This window comes from Camelus bactrianus, chromosome 3 (assembly GCF_048773025.1).
Source record: "Camelus bactrianus isolate YW-2024 breed Bactrian camel chromosome 3, ASM4877302v1, whole genome shotgun sequence".
NCBI classification, from domain to species: domain Eukaryota; kingdom Metazoa; phylum Chordata; class Mammalia; order Artiodactyla; family Camelidae; genus Camelus; species Camelus bactrianus.
Window position 1 is genome coordinate 45,545,378 of NC_133541.1, and position 20,325 is coordinate 45,565,702.

At 36.4% G+C, this 20,325-nt stretch overlaps 1 protein-coding gene and 1 long non-coding RNA gene across 9 annotated transcripts in view; one reads left to right on the plus strand and one right to left on the minus strand.

Annotated features, from left to right (window-relative positions):
• NLN (neurolysin) overlaps positions 1–20,325 on the plus strand; it is a 90,653-nt gene that overhangs the window by 52,060 nt on the left and 18,268 nt on the right. For all 4 annotated transcript variants that reach the window (XM_074358983.1, XM_074358984.1, XM_045512407.2 and 1 more), the window contains 3 exons: positions 1,077–1,212; positions 3,353–3,719; positions 10,850–11,051. In XM_074358983.1, coding sequence (XP_074215084.1) covers positions 1,077–1,212; positions 3,353–3,719; positions 10,850–11,051 — 705 coding nt within the window. The remainder of the gene's footprint in view (positions 1–1,076; positions 1,213–3,352; positions 3,720–10,849; positions 11,052–20,325) is intronic.
• Positions 11,045–20,325, minus strand: part of LOC123615119 (uncharacterized) — a 51,020-nt gene continuing 41,739 nt past the window's right edge. For 4 of the 5 annotated variants that reach the window (XR_012504595.1, XR_006722680.2, XR_012504591.1 and 1 more), the window contains one exon: positions 14,045–20,085. This is a non-coding gene — a long non-coding RNA (uncharacterized LOC123615119). Of the gene's footprint in view, positions 11,280–14,044; positions 20,086–20,325 lie in introns of those variants that run through there. The other variant, XR_012504594.1, reaches the window with a different exon arrangement.

The following is a 20,325-nucleotide window of genomic DNA, read 5'->3' on the forward strand; positions in this document are numbered from 1 at the left end:
TAATAATTTAAGAAAAATCCCTGGAACATTTTTAAGAGTAGAGTTCTGTGACATTAAGTATATTCACATTGTGGTGCAGCACCACATGCATCACCAGAACTTTTTCATCTCTCCCGACTGAAACTCTATACGCACTAAACACTGACCCTCCCCCAATCTCCCTACGCCCCAGCCCCTGGCACACACCATTCTACTCTCTGTCTCTATAAATTTGACTACTTTAGGAACTTCATGTAAGTAGACTCATACAATAGTTATCTGTTTATGACTGGCTTATTCCACTTAGCATAGCGTCTTCTAGGTTTATCCATGATTTAGCATGTGTCAAAATTTCTTTCCCTTTTAAGGCTGAATAATATTCCATTGTATATACATACCACATTTTCTTTTTGAGCATTTGGGTGGCTATTATGAATAATGCTGCTGTGAACTTGGGTGTACAAATATCTGTTTGAGTCACTGCTTCCACTTCTTTGGAATATATACCCAGAAGTAGAATTACTGAATCATATGGTAATTGTAGGTTTCATTTTTTGAGGGATCGTAATACTGTTTTCCACAGCAGCTGCACTATTTTATGTTCTCATCAGCAATGCACAAATGCTCCAAATTTTCCATATCCTTGCCAATACTTGTAATTTTCCTTAAAAAAAGATAGCCATACTTATGGGCATAATGTTAAAGTGGTAAATTTTGTATTGTGTATACCAATAAGATAAAAATTTAAGTACCGATATTTGGTGCAGTTCTCTCAATGAGACTAAATGTGGAATCACTTTAGTCCTTAATAAAGTATTTGTACTCTAAGTTTACTGTACCTAAAATTTTGTTAAGACTTCAATCTCTATCCCCTGAGGTTTAAAAAGTCCATTATTTCAGAAATAAAATTGGATTATGAATCAAAAAAAAATTGTGTAACACTGAAATGGAATGACTTACTAGAAGTTGAGAAGGTCTAAAAATATTTGACAGGTTTACCAGCATAAAAATACTGTAATGAATCTTCTGAGTGCTTTGGATGCAATTAATTAATAACCTTTATTTTGGTCTTTGTTGTTGTTGTTGTTTGTTACTAGGAAAACACCATAATCCTGCAGCAGCTACTTCCACTGCGAGCCAAAGTAGCTAAACTGCTGGGCTACAGCACGCATGCTGACTTTGTTCTTGAAATGAACACTGCGAAGAGTACAAGCCATGTAACTGCCTTTCTAGGTTAGGTCTCCTTTTCTCAGTCACTGGTGTATTTCCTTTTTTTTTCTTATGACTGTTCTTCCACGTGATACCAATTTGATAGAGGGCCTCAGAACCTCATATGCCTTTGAGAACATTCTGCTTTTTTTCGTTCATTCAAAAGAAGTTTATTGACCACCTACTGTGTGTTAGATACTATGCTTAGCCCTCAGGGTTGCTGTTGTTTGTATTACTGTTTTAGTTCTTGCTTCATTCTGTCTTGTATCTTGATTGGGATTTTTATACTATTTCCTAACTAGATAGCTAGGGCTCTACACAGAGGATTAGCCCACTGGCTTTGTTCAACTGTTACTAGGTGTTTGGCTGCTTACGAATTTGTATGAAATAAGGTGGTAAATAGGATATAAATGAAAATAGAGCATGTAAAAAAAGATTTTATATTCCAGAAACCACTTGTTAATACATAAAATACAAAATAATATGCATCAAAACTGTCTAATAACTATCTTCACATTCATTTAAAGTCATCTTTTTTATTCATCTTTTTAAAACCATGATTCTTATGTCCATGACAGTTAGTCACTGGCCCTCTGTCACCCTTCCACACCCTCTTCTCAGTCTTGGTGTCACTGTTTCAGCAGTCACTTTGCTTTACTCTTTCATTTTAGTAAGAATGCTTGAATAACATTGCCATTGTAAAGATACTAATTTTTGTTTTAATCTTCCCTAATCAGAGTTTACCCGAGTATGATTTTTTTTTTACTTTCTCACTGATCCCTTTCAGATTTTTTTTCACCTTTAACAATAGTGTATAATTTTAGTAGGTTAACTAAGTTAAAGATGACTAATGATGTTTTAAAAACAGTGTTCAGCCTGAAATTTACTCCACTGTGTTCTCAGTGGCCTTACCTTGAATTATTAATGTATATGCTGGTGTTACATACAGCATCTAGCATTTGCTCCATAAAGGATAGCTATTCAATCTGTACGATTCATTTACTCATTCATGAGACATTTATGGAACAACTACCCTATAATAGGCAGAATGCTGCATAGTTGGACTATAAAAAGGAATAAGACAAGGTCCTTTCTTCAATGAATTTTCCATTGAGTGGAAACAACAGAGATGTGAAGAGGCAATTGCTATATATTCTGATGTGTCTTATACAAGAGAAGGGCTTTAATGGGTTTGATGAGAATGTTTCCTATAGTGGTGACTGTATATATATATATATATGTGTGTGTGTACATATATGTATGTATGTGTGTATGTATACATACGTGTGTGTGTATATATATGTGTGTGTATATATATATATACATAGATAGATAGATAGATAGATAAATAGATAGATAGATAGATAGATAGAATCAGAATTATATCTCTATATCTTCCATGGGTTTCCTTCTTTCATTTCATAGCCTTCCTCAGGCTGCTGCCTTCACCACATACTATAGGGCTGCCTCTCAAACTGCCTTACCCCTTACAGAGCCAACACATTTTCTCTGACATATGTTTACAAGTTGTGAAGAATAAATACATGCTAAAAGCATACTCATTTAACCAAATACAGTGAAACAGTCAAAAATTGACCAAACTATAAAAATTATGGTATGCATCTAAAAAGTAGAACTGCTGTGTCCAAATAGGCCTTCTCCATAGGAACGGGGTAGTGATAGATTAAACCCATGGCTGTCAAAGGCGTTGAGCAGTTTTTAGTAATCCTAACCACTGGTCACATCTGGTTTGTTTTCCCTGACTCTCTGAGGAGCCTGACCTCATTGAAAAATAATCACGAACATGAGTTTAGTTCGCCTATTGCTTTGTTCCCTGAATTATAACATTCTTGAGTGCAAGTTCTCTGAGGTAAACTCCGGCTTTGTTGATGCTCTGAGGAAGTTGTGGCCTAGTTTGGGTGTTGAAAAAAAGGAGTGGGCGTGGGGAGCCATAAAAAAATTTCTCCGAAAAGAACAGCAGTGCTGTCATAATAAAGCCTGCTTTCCTCTCCTCTCCCTCCCTCCTACCTTCCTCCTCTTCTCCTATATGTCTGCATTGGGTATGAAAAAGAGGAAGCGCCATGTTAAAATCCTGGTAGTATGTATGAATATGCTTGCCCCCAAGAGCGATGGATGGCTAAAACTTTTCCCTTGTCCCTCACAGATGATTTAAGCCAGAAATTAAAACCCTTGGGTGAGGCAGAACGAGAGTTCATTTTAAATTTGAAGAAAAAGGAATGTGAAGAGAGAGGTTTTGAATACGATGGGAGAATCAATGCCTGGGATCTTCATTACTACATGACTCTGACAGAAGAACTCAAGTACTCTGTAGACCAAGAGATCCTCAAGGAATACTTCCCAATTGAAGTGGTCACTGAAGGCTTACTGAACATCTACCAGGAGCTGTTGGGACTTTCATTTGAGCAGGTGACGGATGCTCATGTTTGGAATCAAAGTGTTACACTCTACACTGTGAAGGATAAAGCTTCAGGAGAAGTATTAGGACAGTTCTACTTGGACCTCTATCCAAGGTACTGAGGATCACATTGTAGTAAGGGACCTTAGGGATTCAACTCCTACCCACGTTAAGGCTCTTGTCTTCCAAAATTCTCATATGTGGTTCCTAGTAAAGAGATTTAAAAGCATGGGCTCTGAAGCCAGTACGTCTGTCTCCATTACTTACTAGGCAAGCTTCTTAATCTTTTTGTGCCACAGTTTCCTTACCTATGTTATAGGTCCTGTAAAATGGGAATACTAGTCATACTTGCTTTGTAAGGTTGTTGTAAAGATTAAAATGGTTAATTATGTGCAAAGCATTTAGAAGACTATGCAGCACATAGCAAGTGCTTAGTAAATGTTAGTTGCTTATTATCATCATTATCCTCATCATCTGGTTTGTATACTGCATTTACTTACTTTAACATTGACCTCAAAATATTTACTGTTCAGGTAATCTGTCTGCCAGTACTTTTAAATCTATGGCCACTCCCCTCAATCTGGCTGAAAGGCAGCACAGTACAAAGGAATAACGAAATCCTGGCTGTCAGTCAAACTCGAGTTGGGATGCTCGTGACATAACCTTTCAAGAGTCTCTGTTTCCACCTCCGTACTATGGGATCCCTTGTGCATTAGACTACATATGGTAATCACCCAGCTTCGGCATTCAGTCCGTGGCAAGAATTTAAAATGCTGTTAGTGTTGTCTCTGTAAGACGTGGTATCGATGGACTCCACAGTGTTTCATCAGACATGAAAGGCTTTGGATTACTTTCTCAGTAGGCTGCTTTCTAAAACAAAGCCAGCCTGTTGCAATTAATAATCCATTTTACTAAATAGGCCAAAGGAAATGATAGCATCTCCCTATATCAGCAGCACATGTAAGTTTGTAATCTACTGATTTGGGGTGACTTCAGGAAGGAGGCTGGATAGCTGCTGCCAACCAGACAGGGGGCAGAGGTGTCTTATCCTAGTGCTTTATGGACTTACTTTCATCTCTGATGTTATCTAAAAATAAATCTGTGCCAAATGTTATTAAGTCTGTTTTTAATTGAATAGTGTCAGGATAACAGTTTTAGGCCAAGAATTCTTTCAGAGGAAATCCTTCAACCTTGGAGCCTCCAGTCCCCAGATTCTCATTCCATGGTCAAAGATAGCAGTTCTTGCCACCCCATCTGCTATTTCTCTGTCAAGATATAACTGGTTTCTGGGTGTACCATAGTTTATTTATTCATTCATCTACTTACTAAAGGACATCTTTGTTGCTTCCGAGTTTTGGAAATTATGAATAAAGCTATTATAAACATCCATGTGCGGGTTTTTATGTGGATGTAAGTTTCCAGTCTCCTTGGGTAAATATCAAGGAGTACAATTGCTAGATTGTATGCTAAGAGTATGTTCAGTCTTGTTAGAAACTGCCAAACTATCTTCCAAAGTGGATGTACCATTTTGCATTCCCACCAGCAATAAATGAGAGTTTCTGTTGCTCCACATCCTTGTCAGCATTTGGTGTTGTCAGTATTCTGCATTTTGGCCCTTCTAATAGATGTGTAGTGGTATCTTATTGCTGTTTTAATTTGCACTTCTCTGATGACATATGATGAACAGCTTTTCAGCTTTTCATATACTTAATTACCATCTCTGTATCTCCTTTTATGAGGTGTCTGTTAAGGTCTTTGGTGTATTTTTTAATCAGGTTGTTTTCTTATTGGCGAGCTTTAAGAGTTCTTTGTATGTTTTGAATAACAGTTTTATCAAATGTGTCTTTTGCAAATATTTTCTCCCAATCTGTGGCTTGTCTTCTCGTTTTCTTGACAGTGTCTTTCTCAGAGCAGAAAATTTTCATTTTAATGAAATTCGGCTTCTTGATTTTTTTTTTTTCATGGATTCTGCCTTTGGTGTTGCATCTAAAAAGGCATTGCCAAACTGAAGGTCATCTAGATTTCCTCCTGTCTTATATTTTAGAGATTTTGTAGTTTTGCATTTTATATTTAGGTCTGTGATCCATTTTGAGTTATTTTTTTCTGAAGGGTGTAAGGTCTGTGTCTAGACTCACTTTTTTGCAGGTAGATGACTAGTTGTCCCAGCACCACTTTTTGAAAAAACTGTCTACTCCATTGTATACCCTTTACCCTTTGGTCAAAGAGCAGTTGACTATTTATGTAAGTCTACTTCTGAAGTCTCTGTTCTGTTCCACTGATCTATTGTCTATTCTTTTGCCAGTACCACACTGTCTTGGTTTAGTAAGGCTTTACAGTAAGTTTTAAAGTCAGATGGTATCAGTCCCTTGATGTTGTTCTTTAATTTTGAGTTGGCTATTCTGAGTCTTTTGCCTCTCCATATAAACTTCTTCATATAAACTCTAGACTCAGTTTGCCAATACCTACAAAATAATTTGCTGGGATTTTCATTGGGATTGTACCGAATCTATGGGTGAAGTTAGGAAGAACTAACTTTAAGAAATAATCTTGATAATATTGAGTTTTCCTATCCACGAACATGAAATATCTCTCCACTTTTTAATTTTTCTTTGATTTCATTCATCAGAGTTTTATACTTTTCCTCACATAGATCTTATAGTATTTCATTAGATTTAGACCCAAGTATTTCATTTGGGGGCATGTTAATGTAAATGGTAATATTTTTTAATGTCAAATTGTACTTGTTCACTGCTGGTATATGGGAAAGTGATTGACTTTTTTATATTAACCTTGTATCTTGCAATCTTGCTATAATCACTTATCAGTTCTAGGAAGGTTTTGGGGGTTTTTGTTTCTTTCTTTCTTTCTTTCTTGGTTTCTTTTCAGGAGGAGTTTTTTTTGTTGATTCTTTTGGATTTTCTACATAGATGATCATGTCATATGCAAACAAAGACAGTTTTATTTCCCCCTTCCCAATCTGTATACCTTTTATTTCCTTTTCTAGTCTTATTGCATTAGCTATGACTTCCAATATAATTTTTGAAAGGAGTGGTGGAAGAGAGGACATCCTTTTCTTGTTCCTTACATGCTTTCATTTTGATTCAATTTAAATGTGTTCTGTTTTCCTTTGTGATCTTCTCTTTGACTCATGGATTATTATTTACAAGTACATTTTTAACTTCCAGATATTTTGGTATTTTCCAGATATCCTTCTTTTATTTCTAGTTTGGCTCTGTTATTATTGGAGAAGTTACTATATATCATTTCAATTCTTTTTATACAGTTATGATTCATTTTATAGCCAACATGTAGTTAGTCTTGTTAGAATGTTCCATGTGCACTTGAGTATTTGCTTTCTGTTGTTGGGTTGAGGGTTCTATAGATGTTGATTAGGTGAAGATGACTGATAGTGTTGTTCAGATTTTCTATATCCAGACTGATTTTCTTTTAGCCTATTCAGTCAATTACCAAGAGATGAATGAAGTCTCTAAATGACTACAGATTTGTCTTTCTCCTTTCAGTTCCATAAGTTGTTGCTTCCTGTATTTTGAAGCTCTGCTTTTAGGTAAATACACATGTAGAACTGTTACATCTACTTAGAGAATTGACCCCTTTATCGATATGTAATGTCCCTTATTATCTTTAGTAATATCCCTTGTTCTATTTGTCTACTATTACTGTAGCCATGCAGCTTTCATTTGATTAATATTTGCAAAATGTCTCTTTTTCCATCCTTTTACTTTTTACCTATCTTTGTCTTTTTTATTTAAAATGGATTTCTTACAGTGTAGTTGGTGCTTGCTTTTTTATCCACGCTAATAATCTTAATAATTTTAATTGGTGTGCTTAGGACATTTACATTTAAAATAATTATTTATATGATTGTGTCTACCATCTTACTATTTGTCGCATTTATCCTTTTCCCCCCTTTCCTGACTTCTTTTGGGTTGGTAGGTTTTCTTTTGATTTTTTTTTCTCTGCTGTTGGCTTATTATTTGTATCTCCTTTTAATTTTTTAATGGTTGCCTAAGGCTTTAAAGTATACATCTTTAATTAATCAGGGCCTACCTTCAAATCATATTATATTATATTATATTATATTATATTATATTATATTATATTATATTATATTTCTTATCATTTGTGCTGTTGTTGGCCTACATATTACTTTCACATATGCTGTAATGCCCAACACATTGTTAATATTATTGATCTAAGTAGCTATTATTCAGAGCAATTCAAAATAAATAAATTGTAATATATATCTTTATTTATTATATTTTCAGCATTAATTGCTTTGTAGAAATGTTTAGAGCGATATCATATCCCTTCTGCCTGAAGAATTTCCTTTAAAATTTCTTGTAGTTCATGTCTGTTGGTAATGAATACCAGTTTTTATTTGTTTGAGAAAAATCTTTCTTTTTCTTTTGTGAAATATTTTTGCTGAATTCTGGGTTTACAGGTATATTTATCAGTGCTTTAAAGATGGTATTATATTGTCTTCTAATTTGCATAGTTTTTGACAAGAGATCCACTGTAATTCTTATATTTGTCCTTCTATATGTAATGTGTTCTTTTCCTCTGACTGCTTGGAAGATTTTCTCCTTGTTCCTGCTTTTCAATAGTTCCATACACTTAGACATGTAGGATAATTTTCTTCTTTTTTTTGTTATTTTTGTCTGTTTTTGTTGTATTTCTCTTCCCTGATGTTCTCTGAACTTCTTGGATCTATGATTTAGCGTCATTAATTTTGGAAAATTCTCAGCTATTCTTCAAATATTTTTCCTGTCCTCTTCTCTGTTTTCCTGAAATTCCAGCTACGTGTATAATAGATCATTTGGTATTATCCTACAGCTCTGATTCTGTTCTTTTTTGCACTCTTTTATAAAGCTTTGTGTTAATAAAAAATTAAATTAAATAAATTAGAAGCTTTGTGTTTAGATAGAGTAATTTCTGTTGGCCTATCTTTTGGTTTAGTGATTGTTTTCTTGGCTGTGGCAAGTGTATTGATGAGACTATCAAGGGCATTCTTCACCTGCTATCTGCTACTCTGTTACTATGCTTTTTATTTCTAGCATTTTCATTTCATTCTCATAGTTTCCAGCTCTCTGTGATAATTATGCATCTGACTGTGCATGGGGCATGGTGTCTGCATTTTCCTCCAGAACCTTTAACATTTAGCAATTTTAGTTATTTTACTGTGATATCTCCAACATCTTTGTCATATTTGAGTTTGTTTCTCTTGCTTTCTTTGCCTCTTGACGTTGTACTCATGTTTTCCTTGCATCTCCCTATGTCTTACAGGTTTTTTGAAAGTCAGTCAGACATCTTATGTAAGACAGCAAAGACTAAGGTAAATGCTTCTCATACCTGACAGTGGGCGCATACTTACTTCTGCTAGGCCTTTAGTGTGAGTGTTTGACTCATTCTGTTTAGTAGGTGAGCTGGCTTTGGGATTTGTTGTTGCTAGTTACCCGCAGTGAACCCAAAGCTTCAGATTCCTTTCTGTGTTTAGGATGAGAGCTGGTTTGCCAGCGTTTTTCTCAGTGTCTCTCCCACCCTCAATTTGAGGTCTTCCAATTGTGCTACGCCTTAGAGGAGGTCTCTTTGCATGCTCTTGTTCCTTTCCCGGTAGTAGATTGCAGTTGTTACTGGATGCCGGTTAGCCTGGTTTGGGGAGGGTCTTTTTTGTTGTTCTGAGTACGTCTCAGTCTTAGATAGGGTCTGAGTCCCTGGATCTTAGGAGTGGGCGTATTCAGTGACACTGCCTCACACTCGGCTGTAGGTCTGGGCCCAGGATGTATTCCTGTCCTTCCTTCTGGGGTAGAAGGGTTTTCTTCCTGTTACCTCCCTCCACTGGCAATGGGTTTCACCAGTGCTCTTAGAGCATCAGGGTGTGTTGCTCTTCCCCTAGAAGCTCAAGGCTGCTGTTCTCTAGAGGAGAGGTGAGAAGGATCTAGGCAACACTCCCTTCTCCCAGGCCTGCATCTGCACTGATTCTTTCTCTGGGCTCTCACCCTGCCTGTGTCTTTTTTATGTGCAGCCAGTGAGGTCCAAAGAGATGACCCTGCAAATGGATGCAAACTTTCCCTTATCTAACCTTATCTAACAACTCTTAGTGGTTTCTTCTTTTTGCTGGTCAACCATCAGTCTTCAGCAGTTTGTTAAAAAGTAGTCTTACTGGTGTCTGAAGTGTCTGCCCCAGGTTTTAAAAAAAAAAAAAAAATGCTTTCTTCTTTTCTCTCTTTCCTTGGAGGCACCTGTCTTAGATTATATGTCAGTTGCCCCTCAACCTTCACTTTCTGATGGATTCAAGAAAAGTTGTGATTTGCAGGTTGTCCATCATGTTATAAGAATAAAAGCATGCCCTTTTCAGCTTTCTACATCTTAAAAGGAAGCTGTAAAAAGACTAGTTTTTGTTTTTGTTTTACCTGAATAGCAACAGCAGGAAAAAAAAAAACACACAGTAATAAGTCACCAAGAAAAGATAATATAGAAAAAGATACATAAATCAAAACACATCAAACTAAAAAATCCACACCAAAACTGAACAGTTTAGTCTTCTGAGCACACACACCCAAAAAAAAAAAAAAAGGAGAAAACCTCTTCCTGTGATACAGTCTAATGGCCCATAGCTTTTGGAGAGACTGTCACTGATATCACATTGTCCTAGAATAGATGCCTTTATTATAGTAAAATTCATGCTTTTTCCCAGGGTAGCTAAAAGGATTCTGTTTCAAAAAAGCCCTATCTAGTTTAAAAGGCGCTCATTTAATTGTGAGCATGGAGTCTTCCCTCCTTGAATAAAAGGAGCCGCCTTGCTGTCTGGAATTTAGTTTTTATCAATTTTAATTTTAAGGAAAAACTGCCTAATGAATCAAACTGTATCTTTTATCTCGAATTTGTTTCAACAGTATTTTAACATTTAATGACTCCCGTCTTTGAAGAAGAGAAGCAGGAGCTCATTAAAATACATCGGACATCCACTGTAGCCTGCTTGTGCTATATATTCTCAATTCTTACATTAAGATTTTTCAAAAAAGACACCTTGGAAATATCATTCAGATCAAGTGATGGTGGGTTTTTTGTTTGTTTAGTTTTCATTTCAGCAAAGCATAGACCTACTGTATAAAAGACTTAAATGTTTCAGAGCATCTTCTGTTATCATGTATGACCGGTGACAGAGAGAGGCCGTTGTTGCTAGAGAAGAGTGTTTTACCTAACCAGCAGTGTTTCTGGTTCCAGGGAAGGGAAATACAACCACGCAGCCTGCTTTGGTCTCCAGCCCGGCTGCCTCCTGCCTGATGGGAGCCGCATGATGTCCGTGGCTGCCCTTGTGGTGAACTTCTCGCAGCCACTGGCAGGTCGGCCCTCTCTCCTGAGGCATGATGAGGTGAGGACTTACTTCCATGAATTTGGGCATGTCATGCATCAGATCTGTGCACAGGTGAGTGGATTTTTTTTATGGTCAACCTACCAATTTCTTTTCCAGATTTTTTTTTCCTGCTGCTGTCAGGTTTGAGACCCTTAACATGTTTTCTCAGAAGCTGAACATGTTCAGGAATTTCATAGGCCTTCTGCAAAGACACAAAATTTTTCTTACTGGGTCCTCTTTCGCAGCGTATTTTTATTCAGGGGTTAATTTGCTGATGAAAGAGCTCCACTGAATACCACCCTATGGAAGAAGAAAGAAGGCTATCATTAAACAAGGGTTACACAACTCTGTTTTTTCCTTTTAATTCTTTTCTCATAGGAATTTGGTGTAAGCTTCAGAGATAAACTGTGCTTCACTCTGTCTTTTCTGCTTATTAATGCTTTCTTTAGTTCAATAGTTTTCAACCGTCCAGACCCTATACTCCTTTTCTAATAATAAATATTGTGTAACACCTTCCTTTACTAGCTTTAAATTATATCACAGGTAACATGGTGTAACCACGTGGAGAACTGACTGGGGAGAGGATGTATGTGTGCAATGAATTGCAACTAATTTCTCCTTATTTGTGACAATAAAAAAATGCATTTATTCTCAACTTTGTAACACAGTCTAGTAAACTAGACTGAAACTATTCTAGGATGAACCATATGAACTTGCTAATATTTAACCACTATTGACATATGAAAACATCTAGTTCAGTAGTTCAGCCTAACAGTTTAAAAGACTGATATTTACAGAAGCAGAGGGACAGTTTTCCCAATTTGAAATCTCTATGCACCTCTACAGGTATACTTTGAAAAAATAATCTGTTTATTAGAATAGTTTTAGATTTACAGAAAAGTTGCAAAGATAGTACAGCCGTTGCCTGTGTACTCCACACCCTGTTTCCCCTACTGTTACCATCTTGCATTATTATAGTACCTTTGCCACAACTAAGAAGACACCATCGGTACAGTACTCCTAACTAAACTCCACACTGTATTTGGAATTTACTAGTTTTTCCCTGATAGTATTTTTCTATACAGGTAATTTTTTTAAGTCTATGTAATTTCCTCACTGAACATAAAAGAAAGCATTTTTTTAAATGTTTTTCAAATGGCAATGCCTGACATGACTGTGCAGTATGACATAATGAAGTATTCAGGTTATATGAGAATAACCGTGAATCCTGCAGCAAAAACTACACACTAATATATAAGTGGTTTTTTTTGTCAACCGAAGTCCAAGAATGGTATAACCAGTTGCCTTAGTTTGGATTGCTATAACAGAATACCATAGATTGAGTGACTTAGAAACAACAGAAATTTCTCACAGTTCTGGAGGCTAAAGTCCAGGATCAAGGTGCCGGCAGATTTGATGTCTGGTGAGGACCTGCTTTCTGGTTCAGAGACAGCACCTTCTCTGTGTCCTCACACAATGGAAAGGAGCTGTCTGGGATCTCTTCTGTAAGTTCCTAACCCCATTCATAGGACTCTGCCTTCATAACCTAATTGTCACCTCCTGCCATCACATGGGGGGTTAGGTTTCAACGGATGAATTTGGGTGTGAGACAGATTTTCAGTCTGTAGCATCAATGGTGACATGATTTTACAAAGTGATGAACACCTCCTGGGAAACTTCCGCAAAAAATCATGCTTTGATTTGCATGATTCATCTTAGTAGTTAGAGTCTTGGAAACAGTAAGTGTGCAAAAATACTTTGTAAAAATATGTGCAATGGAATTAGTTTCTAGGCTTACTTAATTAAAGATTGTTCATTTATATGCATGTCCAGTAGGACATATGAATGACAAGCAGAATATGGGATAATTTTTTGTCCTGACGTGTGCAGTTCAGTCCTGGACATCCAGCATCCCACTCCCAGAGTAGCCCCTAATCATTGAAACAACCAAAAATGCACACACTCATTTCTAAAATACTACTATCATTTTTGTTTAAAAGCTATTTAGTTCTTTCAACATTTTGTCTTTACATCCTGATGCTTCCATGTTTTGTTTTTAAAAACCGAGGGGAATAAGATATGAATCTATTCAGACAAATAAATCCTGGTATACTGATATAGCCATTTCTACCCTCTGCTTAATCCAAAGTAAATAAATCTTTCAAAATAACCTAAATTTTCTTTCTTAGATAATTTTTAAAATTCTATTTTTACAGCAATTGGTTTCCTGAAATGACTTATTTTCCATCAATGTCCATTCTATGGATGACATTTCCTTTAATTAGGATAAGTTTAGTTTTCATTTTTCTAAAGTATGTTTATGAATAATTTAGAAAAGTCAAATACTTTTCTTAATTTCAGACTTAAAGAATATTACTTAGGTTATTCAAGATCTAGTTATGTGTTTATACATAGATAAACAAATAGTCTGCTTTTAGAACAGTGGATCTTAATTAACTTCTGTGTATCTGAGAACCTATAAAAATCTGATTTAAGCTATGGATACCCTTTCCAGAAAAATGTACATACACTTATACACTCAAATTTTTTACATGGAATTTCAAAGAGCTCTTTTACCCCCTGAAGCCCAGACCATACCGAATTCCAAGTTAAGAACTCCTGAGTTAGAGCAGTTTCCTCCTTAGTTGGATGTTAATTATCAGCTAATGATTTCATGAGGAAGTAATTTGGTGTCTTAATCACATTTATTAAAGTAATACTGATCCTCAAATGGGTTTTCAGTGCTTTTGATGCATGTTCTCATTTTCAAACATGGCTCTCTTGTAACCGTAATGTCATATGCTTATCACGCATTCATGATACAGCTCTCTGCAGCTCTGTTATTCTTATATTAATTTTGATCCTTTGAAATACCCATTTTAGTACTGGAAAATAACTTTCCTGGTACTATGGCATCTTAAAGCTCTGTAATTCATGACTGCTCTTTATATATGTATATATGAATGAACTATATATATGAAAAGTATATCTATGACTGAACATATAAATGACTGAACTTTATATATGAATATATATGAATCAGTATATATACTGATATACTTCTGTTAGTATATATACTGATGAATGAAATATATATTTCATATATATACACATATATGAATAAACTATACATGAGTATATAATTATATAGATGACTGAAAATGTGAATATATATACATATGTGAATCTGTATATACTGAAAAACTGATGAAGATGTCTCTCTGTCTCTAAACAGTAGACTATAGTCAGTTCCTAGAATTAGCCTAACCTCCTTCATGAACATAAAATGTGTCATACGGGTGAATAGTGTGTTAGTACAATCCCTTGCTGGTCATCTCTTAATGAGATTATCTTTGAAAAATCTTTTGTTTGTCTGTTAATCCTTTCAAGTGTCCTGTAACATTTTAAGATCTTTTAAGGTAACACATTTGAAACCAGTGATCTCTGCTTTTGTCTTAAAAGTAATAGACACAGATCCATATATTTGCAGCTTTATAATAATTACAAAACCTTTTGTACTGACCTAAACTAGATGGCAGTGAATAAGGAGTTTAATAGTCTCTGTGTTCAGTAAAACTTCTGACTTATCTGAAAAATACATAGTGAATTTTAAATTGGCCATATATATTCAGTAGATTGATTTTAAGATATGACAGCCCAGTGTTTGAGTTCTCCACCATGGCAGTTTGCAGGTTTGATGACCAGAAGAGCTCGTTGGAGCTTGCCATGGTAATATTTAAATGTGTCAGCGGGAACAGCCAGTTTTCAAACATGTAGATGCACTGGTTCAAGGTGTCTACTATCTCATCATTCAGGAGCTGAGTTTCACTCATATTTTTTTGTGTTTACACTTCAGAGTAGATAATTTTGAAGATAGCAATCAAGAGATGGCATCTCCAGTATCTGTTCCTGTTTCATGGCTTTATTGTGGTTTGGGCTCTCAGTAACCACTGGCCTTTTGAACTTACATGGAAGACAAGACTAATGCTTCTTAACAGCCTCCATGAGATGTCTGTGTTGGTTGTGCATTAAAAGCAGGAATGAGTTTTGGACTCATTTGGACTGTTAGAGATCATTATTTTAAAGCAACACGTGAGAATCACCATAATGCCTTATTGAAGTGAAAGGGATAGAAGGGTGAAAAAACTTCAGATTTCAAATAATCTAATCTGGCCTACAGACTCATAGATCATCTTGTCTGCTTTAACTATTTTGAATTAGATACTGTTTTAAATAAACGTAGCCTATATCAGTCAGGAAGGCACCCTAGGGTTATAACAAGAACCCTGGATTAGAAATCACCCATGTACTTGTGAGCCTGGCTGTGTGACTTTGGGCAAGTTTTTTGACCTCCTTGAACCAGCTCTTTTTCTTATTCATAAAGTGGGGACAACAACAATTCTGAGACCTACTTCCCTGGAGTGCTGGGGAGATTAACTAATGTGTGAAAATGTAGTTGGGGAAGCATAAAGTGCCATGCATATTTGAAGTGTTCTTGTAACTATGCTTATATATAATTCAGCCCTTCGAGATCAATAAGTAGCGCACAGGTCAGAATTTAAGGTGGGGAAGGGATAGCCTGGAGGAAGAGCACTGTCACTTCTGGTTTCAAAGAGTTCACAGATGCTCACCCTCAGTGGGTTTAGGGTGGAGATCTGTGGAAGGTAATTGGAAACCACGTTGGTATTTTTGTTTTGTTTTAATGACCACTGCCTGCTTTGAAGTTTGATTTCTGGAGCTGGAGCAGAATGAGCAGTTTAGTTGAAGAGAAATGTGGGCATATTTATCTTCAGTATTAACACCAAGGAATAGATACTTGGAGGAAGCTGAGGACAGGCTTGGTCAGACCAGCTAAGACCACCCCTGGTCAGCCAAACTGGGGAGGCTGAGAAGTATGACAGTGGCCAAGAGTCACTGAGCACTGACCATGTGCCAGGCATTACAGTCAGTGCCTTATATTCATTAATTTTATCCTTACAATATTTCTGAAGTGGGCTTGTCAGTCTGCTTCTATTACTATGCTATTATACTATTATTGCTCCCTTTTTCCTAGTGGAAAAAACTGAGACTTAGAAAGGTGAAGTGTCCCCCCAAGATCTGACCACCCTGCTCCTCACCACTCTACTTTATTGCCTGTAACCATTCGTTAAGCCCCCAGTCCGTGCACTGGAGACGGCATTACGTCAGGTGCTCTGACCCAAGTCTGTATTCTGTTGGGGTGGACTTCTTTCCCGTAAGTTTCTTAAATGACCTTCCCTCTAAGTCAATCTCCTGTAACCTTGTGTGGAATGGATGAGTTTATCTAGTTCCAGGTGTCCCTCTGTGTAACGTGACCTTTTAGGTTTCAGTCCTGAAGTACAGCAAACACCTATCAACAGCCTTGTAGCCTCTGCTCCCTGCCCTCAACCCCGCACACTGTTTTAGTTTCCAGTGTCAGGGTCGGAATTAATTTCTTTCAAGGTCTCATTTTTTTTATTTTAATATTCTTGTGTTTGTTTGTTTATACATGCACAAGCGCATACACACATATACCGAGAATAAATGCTGGAGTCATAAACCAAATGTGATGACCTACGCACTGTTTATTTCTGTTTGGGGACTTATTCTTTTCATTTTCTTACTGCATTTTGTCCATGTGGGTTTTTGTTTTTCTTTTTTTTTTTTTTTTTTAACATTTTTTATTGATTTATAATCATTTTACAATGTTGTGTCAAATTCCAGTGTAGAGCACAATTTTTCAGTTACACATGAACATATATATATTCATTGTCACATTTTTTTCTCTGTGAGCTACCATAAGATCTTGTATGTATTTCCCTGTGCTATACCGTGTAATCTTGTTTACGTATTCTACAATTTTGAAATCCCAGTCTATCTCTTCCCAGCCCCTGCCCCCTTGGCAACCACAAGTTTGTATTCTATGTCTGTGAGTCTATTTCTGTTTTGTATTTTCCATGTGGGTTTTTTTTAATATAATTAGAAAGATATTTTTAAAAGAGAAATGTTTTGTTAATTCCTTAGAAACAGAGTTATTGATTATCTATTGTCTGACATAATATACTAGAAATGGTAGCATTGGGTTCAAAAGAAAAAGAGATAGTATCTTGAATGTTTAAAGTTTGAGGATGTGAAATATAACAAAAAATTAAAAACAATATTATTAAGTAAAGTCATACAAATTAAATATTAAGTATTAAAAGAAGACAGAGTAGAGAGGTGATGTTAGGTTGGAAGCTAAGAGGTTGGGTCAAGTATGATAAAAAGAGAAAATCTCTTCAAGTTATTCAGGGTTGGGTTTTCATACAGAAACATTTTCCTCACAGCTTCATTTATTTCACAAAGATTAATTGACTGTCTACAGCTTTCTGGGCATGTGCTGTATTTTGGAGGTACAGTTGTTAATAAGGTATATATATATATATAAGGTTATTCTTAGCACTTGAGTTTGAATAGTACTTTTATTTGTTTTCATCTAAAAAAGGTAACTTATATGTAAGAAATAATAGTCAGGAAGGTATAGCCAGTTTGGGGGGTAAGCCTGTAAATTTAAGGTGTAGTACTCAAGGCTTCTGCAGATAATGTGTGGTCTCACATGCCTTTTAAATGGTGGTGGTGGATCCTGACCTGTTGGACTATAGGGCTGTTGTGAAAGGCAGTGAAGTGTTATTCAGGTTCTCTTTATTACTGTTACTATTTCCAGTGATTGCTAGGTATATGTGAAGTGAAAAGTATGACCTTTAACCCTCTGTTTATGGCAAAGCCTAGGAGACAGTGGTACTTTTCTTTTCTTTTTCTTTTTCTTTTTTTTTAATGCTTGTTACTTAATCTTCATCATCTCTGGATTTAGGGGGAGATCAGACAGGTCAGGACATGGAATGACTGCTAAGAAATCAATAGGGGATCGTCTTAGACAGGCAAGGTCAGCTCTCCCGAGCCCTGTTCTTCTTTAAACACAATGCATTTCCTGATTTCAGCAACTGCCTTTTCTTTGAGTTGAGGTTTGCTATCATGAAAATAACACTTCAGTTGTAAATACTGAGAGCAGCCAGTCTCTTAATTAGAACAACAACCCATGGGATTTGGTCTCTCAATACAACAAAAGCTCACAAGACTTTTAGAACTTTAGTTTATATAATTTTGCTCCAGCTCTCACTGTGTTGTATGAACTGAGAAGCTAATCTCTGTGGCATCTATAACGGAGTGTATTTTAGGTATTCGATTGTTTAAAAAGATAATATAGAAAAATCTCATAGTTTTAGACACTGTCCTCTCAAGAACTTCTAACCAAACAGGAATCTTAAATTTACATTGTTTTCTGGGTTTTTATTGTTAGAATATTTCCTGCAGCAATAATGCCCATACGATACTATATTCAGAATTGTCGAATTATTCGTGTTGAAAACTGCATCAAGTGCTTCTTGGCTTCTTTGGAACCTGCAGTTCGATACTGGGAAGTGGTACTTGCTGGCTGGTCAACAATGAGTAATGCAGTTCAGTAGCCACGCTGTTCCGTGTGTCAGGCCCCGTCAGGCTGCTGGATCCTAAGACTTGCCCAGAGTTTCTCTGTGGACATACACACAGTGGCCGACTGTGGATTCCTTTCCCTTTCAAATTCAGTTATTTGCTGGAAATTGAGCTTTTGGATTTTGTAAGTTCTTTGTTCCCCTCATTTGAAAAATATTTAAATGATGTTGCCCAGAGGGCACCCAGAGAAACAGCGTGACTGACTTTCGGGAAATTAGTAAGCAATAGAGTTATTTTTAGCTTTTACTCCTTGCAAACATTTCCTTTTGTTCTTCAGAAGACATTGTTGATCTGTTCATTCATTTGCTGTGCTCTCTCCCCCGCTACAGGGTGGCTTTGGCTAGAATAAGCCCTCTCTTCTCTACTCTGCATGACATAACTGTGTTAATTCTCAGTTAATTTTAACTCATGGGTTATTTGTTCGTGTTTTTTTTCTAGGTTCTGAAACACCACCACCACCACCAAATACACACACATTTTGCTGTTATTTGGGGTTGATTTCCCCCCTCAACAGCAAATACTAACCAAAAAATGTTCACACACGCAGGGTATCAAAATTTATATTTTTGTCAAAATAGCTGATGGTGTGATTCTGCCTTCATCTGCTCTGTTAGTACTTATTTTAAAACTGTAATCTTTAGAAAATTATGCCATTAGTATTACAGAATTCCAAATCCAGGATCGATGGCTACCAAGGCTGGCCTTTACACCTCAATCTCATGTCTGATCTTTGAAAATGCTTCAAGTATATAAAGGGAATCAGATTTCTAAGGAAGCACACTGAAGCCTGGTTTTTACTCTTCACATAAAGGCAAGTCTGATAATGGCTTTAGATCCCTTACAAGAAGATCTCATCATTTTGTAACATTGTAATTTAACCTTCTTTTCCCCATTTTTCTGTAAAATAGAGAAGCATTATATAGCATTTGTGGTTAAAATTGGGGTTCTGGAGTCAGATTACCTGGTTTCAAGCCCTAGGTCTACCACTAATCTCCATATGCCTCAATTTCCTTATCTCATACATGGAGATTACAGTGCTTCATACAATTGTTTTGGGATTTAAATCAGATCATCCATGTCAAGAGCCTAGCAAAATGCCTGACATAGTAAACAGTCTCAATAGATGTTGGCTATTATAATTACTGTGTAAAATTATTTTATCTGTAATGTACAATGTAGTTATTTTTAGAAGATAATATACCAGAAAGAGTCACAATATTCAGTTTTCTGGAACCCTTGAAGCTTTCTCTATAAGAGTCTTTTGGGAGGTTACCTAATTCCAGTACCTAGTGAATTTAGTTTCCCTTGGTCCTTCAGTATTTGCAGCTCTTCACATCGAGAACTGGTACAATCATAATGGGAAGTCAAGCAAAACATTTTTCTGCATAAAGACAGGAAGGCAGAGTGTGAGATGGCATTGACATCTGTGCCTCTGCCTTGGGCCAAAAGCAGAGTGGTTATTTGCTGCTGATTCGACATCCCATCTGCTACCTTCTCCAGTGGTTCAGCCCCTCTTCCTTTCCCTTCCTTCCCTTTAAAGCCCCAGGGATGATGAAGTCAGGGAGACAAGGATGTGAAGCATCTAAAGAGGGAAACAGGACAGAGGGTCAGGAAAGATAACAGAATAATAACCATTCTGCAGATGATCCAGTTGGATAAAAGTTAAATCTCCCCTGCCAGTGGCAGTTTTACATGAGTTCTCTGGACAGGGTGAAGGTTGAAAAACACCAGCCTGTTTAGTGAATTCTCATCTTTTTGCTCAAGAGCTTTTTTGACATTGACTCAGCAACTTACTAAAATTTCCTTTTAAAAAAAAAAACAA